This window comes from Chinchilla lanigera, unplaced genomic scaffold, assembly GCF_000276665.1.
Source record: "Chinchilla lanigera isolate Chin_1 unplaced genomic scaffold, ChiLan1.0 scaffold00029, whole genome shotgun sequence".
Taxonomy (NCBI): Eukaryota; Metazoa; Chordata; class Mammalia; order Rodentia; family Chinchillidae; genus Chinchilla; species Chinchilla lanigera.
In genome coordinates this window covers 20,058,447-20,062,735 of record NW_004955430.1, presented here as the reverse complement: position 1 = coordinate 20,062,735, position 4,289 = coordinate 20,058,447, and the positions used below count along the sequence as shown (strand labels likewise).

Sequence of the window (4,289 nt, the reverse complement as noted above, 5' to 3'; positions counted from 1 at the left end):
AAAAAAAAAAATAAATAAATAATAATAATAATAATAATAATAACAATAATAATAATGTGTTACATTTAGGTGTTGCCCCAAAGCCTCATGTAGTCATACGTGGGGTTTTTTCAGAGGTGGCTGGATCCAGAGGGTATGACTGATTCTTGGTGCAATGCAAGGACTAAGGGTCCTAGAATTAAGGGTATGAGTACCATCTGTCCTAAGGACGGGTAGCCTGGATACAATATAAAGGACAGAAAGAGGCTCGCTGCTAGTAATTTGTAGTTGGTTACTTGGACTTGCTTGCTTTTGCTGTCTTCTGTCTGCCATGAACTCTTTCTCACCTTAATGCCCCTCTTCCGTCTTTTCTATTTTGCTGTTCCTTCTCCGTGATCAAGATCTCCTCTGCTCCATCTTTGCAGTTACTGGTGTTTCCTTTCAAGCCAAACTCAGAATGATTTAAACTATTCTGCCAGGCTCTTTGCTCTTCATTCTCAACATAGATCTGGCTAAAAGCCTCCAACAGAAGCCATGCCATGGCCTTAACACTAGACTGTCTTCTGCAATATTAATTAGTTCACCATCCTTAATCCCAGTCTCAGGCAAAGTCTCTTGACAGGAGCAAAACGCAAACTTTCTGTCAAGCCATAACACACACTGTCTGCAGTCCGGCTCCCAATGCTGTCCTTCCCAGCAGAAACCTCCTCAGCTTGGTTTTTAGCAGCAGCATTTCTGTCAGCATTCTGGTCTTCTGAGCTCTGACTAGAGTCTCCCATCAAGCACACCCTCAGGCACTGCAGGACTGCTTTTTCAGACAGCATCTCTGAACCTTTCCAAACTCTTCCCACAAGCCACTTCCAAAGGCCCTGAATCACACAGTGAGGTACAGTCACAGCAGCGACCCCACCTCTGTGATACCAAATTCTGTTACTTTTCCTGTCGCTGAGACAAAATTACCTGACACCCAAGGTTAAAGGAACGGAGGTTTATTTCTCTTACAGTTTGTAGAGGTTTCAGTTCAGAGGAGGCTGCCTCAGAGGTAGGGTGGCATGCCAGAGAAGCATCGCAGAGGAGAAACAGTTCATGACAGGCAAAACAGCAAAAACCAGCAAGTCCAAACAACCAACTACACGTAACTAAAGCAAGACTGTTTCCATCCAGTATATATTATATTATACAGACTCCCTGTCCTTAGGGCAGATGGCATTCACACCCTTAATCCTAGCACGCTTAGTACTAGCATTGCACTATGATTCAATCACATACTCCAGATCCAGAATGCGAGGCTTTTGGGAAATGAGAAAGTAAAATGTAAATATGAAACACATAGGAAAAACTAGTCCATAGAGGCAGTAATAAGCATGATAACTAAGCTCATAGGAAAAACCAGTGGAGTGTGGGTGATGAGTTATAAGATCTACATGAATTCATTTCCAGATAAAACAATAGGACCACTCTATGGATAAGTTGAAATTTAAACAGGTGATTATGTAACTTTATGGTATTATAGGCATTCTCATGTCCCTTACGCTATCATACATACATAGAAATTAAACCATAAATGAGCACCAGCTGTTTGCTTCTTTATACCATTTCTCTTTCTACCCTTCAGCACTCAGGCTTCCAGCTCTCTGCCCTTTTCTCTGGTGGCACTGTACAATTACTTGTCACTCATCCCCTCGCCACTGTGCAAGTCAGTGCCTCTCCTGGCTTCTTTGATCTTCATCGGGTTACTCTCCTTTATTCCACTCAGTCCTTCTCAAGACACTCCTCAGTCTTCAGTCCTCCTCCTTCCCTGACTATTCCTTCACAAACTTTTGTTTCCACTTTTCTTTTCCTGTCTGTCTCCAAATGACTTGCTTTTCTCTAAGTGTACTATTTCTCCAGAGAATTCACCAAAGTACCTAGAGCATTCATTACCTAGAGGTAATTCACCAAATTACCTATTAAACAGTAGAAAGGTTAGCCACAGCATTAGTCATTTGACATACAGCATCCCTTCAGTAATCAAAACTGCCATCTACCATGGATATTGATAGATGAATTTTATGTACAAGAAAATTGAGGTTCTGGCAGTGTAACTGGCATGCCTCAAGCCACATTAAGGGTAGAAGCAGAACCAGGGATTTGAACTGAGGTCTGTACAATGCACATTTCATTATGCTTTCATCAGCCTATTCATGGACCAGTGAGCTATTGCTGCATAACAGATTACCCCAAGACAATAACCATCATTTGTGTTGCTAGTAGATATGCAATTTGGTTGGCGTTGGGGGGATATGAGATGCCTGTATCCCATGCAGCATCAGCTGGAGCAGCTCAAGAAGGGACTGAAGGCTCCACACCGAAGGTGGCTTAGTCATGTGGCTGCTACATTGGGACTTGCTTTTAGCTGAAAGCTGAGGGGATGTGAGCCAGAGCCTCAGTTCCTCTCCATGTGAGCTTATCGAATGGTGCTTGAGCTTCCTCACAGGGCAGTGCTTGGTCCAAGCACACAGAACCTAGAAGAGAGAGAAGCAGAAGTACAAGAGGCTTTTATGACTGAGTAACATAGGGTCATCTCTGCTACACCCCATTGGTTGGGGCAAACCCAGGACCCACCCAGGTCCAAGGGCAGGGTGTAGACTCCACCTCCTGATAGAGCACTAGAAGTAAAATAGTAGAAGAGTGTGTGGGATAGGAAGAAGCACTGTTGTGGTCATCTGCAGAAAAAAAAACCCAAGATGTTACACTGTGACTCCTCTGTGAACTCTTTTGTAAAGATGACTTCCAAATTTTTAAAGTCTGACATCTCCACCTCCTCGGAGTGTTCATTATAAGCAAGGTTGGCATCTGTTCTGAGGCCAGTTTCACATTTTTGAGTATCTGTTTGAATCTCACAAGCTTTTTTATTTAAAGCCAAGCCTTATCTTGTTCTCTGTTATTTACATATCAACACCTCTATTTCTAATCACCAAAGCTAAACACATCACATGTGACTTTAACTCTCTAGGTCCCATCTTTCCATATCCAAAGTGTTATAAAACACATTGGCTCCATTTCACTATGTACAGTGTTTGTTTATGTATTCATCCTTTTGAAATTATGTACTCACTGACTCTGAATTGGTTATAGTTAGTTACTGGTGATAGAGATACAATAACACACACATGTATGAACATACACATCATTATTACTCTCAAAAGGCTTGTGTTGAAGGAATAGACAAATCAATAAAGTGTTAAAATTGTGATAAGTATTATACTCCAAGTACTTTCCAATTCCAGGTTGCAAAGAAAAGGAACATTACTTAGATTAGAGATCAGTGAAGTATAGGGAGTGTATTAGTTACTTTTTTCATTGCTGAGACAAAATACCTGACACCCAAAGTTAAAGGGGGAAATGTTTATTTAGCTCACAGTTCGTAGAGCTTTCATTCCGTAATCAGCTGGCTGGGTGGCATGGCAGACAGATATCACAGAGGAGAAACAGCTCATGGTGGTCAGAGAGCAGCAAAGCAAGCAAGAGACAAGAATAGCATCTTTTTGTCCCTTATATTGTATCCAGGTTACCAGGACTAGGGCAGTGCCAAACCAATTAGTAAACTGATTTAGTAATCATCCATCCTTAATCCTAATACCCTTACACCTAGCATTGCATGATGAATCAATCATACACTCAAGATTCAGCCACCATTGAAAAAGCACCACCTATGACCACATGAGACTTTGGGGGACATCTAAACATAAGCCATAACAGAGAAAAGGCCAGGAAAGAAGAAGGTGAACTGTGACCCAAGTTTGAAGGAATAGCAAAAAGTTTACTCCCCTTGACCTTGCATTTTCCCAACAGAAATTATTATGGTTTATATCTAGGTGTCTCCCCAAAGCCTCATATTTTCATAGTTGGGGCTTTTGGGAGGTGGCTGGGTCACAGGTGTTTCATATTCATCACTAGATTACTCCACTGATGGGTTTAGAGCTGGGTGTGATGTTGAGAGGTGGAGTGTGGTGGGAAGAAGTGGGTCATGGAGGCATGACCTAGGGTTAGGGTGAGGGTTGGTGTTAGAATGTAAGTTCTTCCTCTTTCTTATCCCTTTCTGCTTCAGCTGCTGCGCCATGAGCTCTTTCTTTTCTGTTCTTCCTCTCTGCCCTGCTATCTTGCCTTAAAATCAGTGGACAAATCCTCCAAGCCTTTCCTTCTTTAAATTGTAGGAACTGAGGTATTGAGTCTCAGCGGTAAGAAAATTAATAAGACAGAAATCATGCACAACTAAACAATGCTAAACTATTGTTTCTATTTCTCTATAAACTCATTTAAATCTATAG

At 41.7% G+C, this 4,289-nt stretch overlaps 1 protein-coding gene across 1 annotated transcript in view; it reads right to left on the bottom strand.

The window, feature by feature from the left end:
* LOC106148840 overlaps positions 1-803 on the bottom strand; it is a 169,170-nt gene extending 168,367 nt beyond the window's left edge. The window contains exon 1 of the mRNA XM_013515569.1: positions 564-803. Coding sequence (XP_013371023.1) covers positions 564-803 — 240 coding nt within the window. The remainder of the gene's footprint in view (positions 1-563) is intronic.
* Positions 804-4,289: the final 3,486 nt, after the last annotated feature.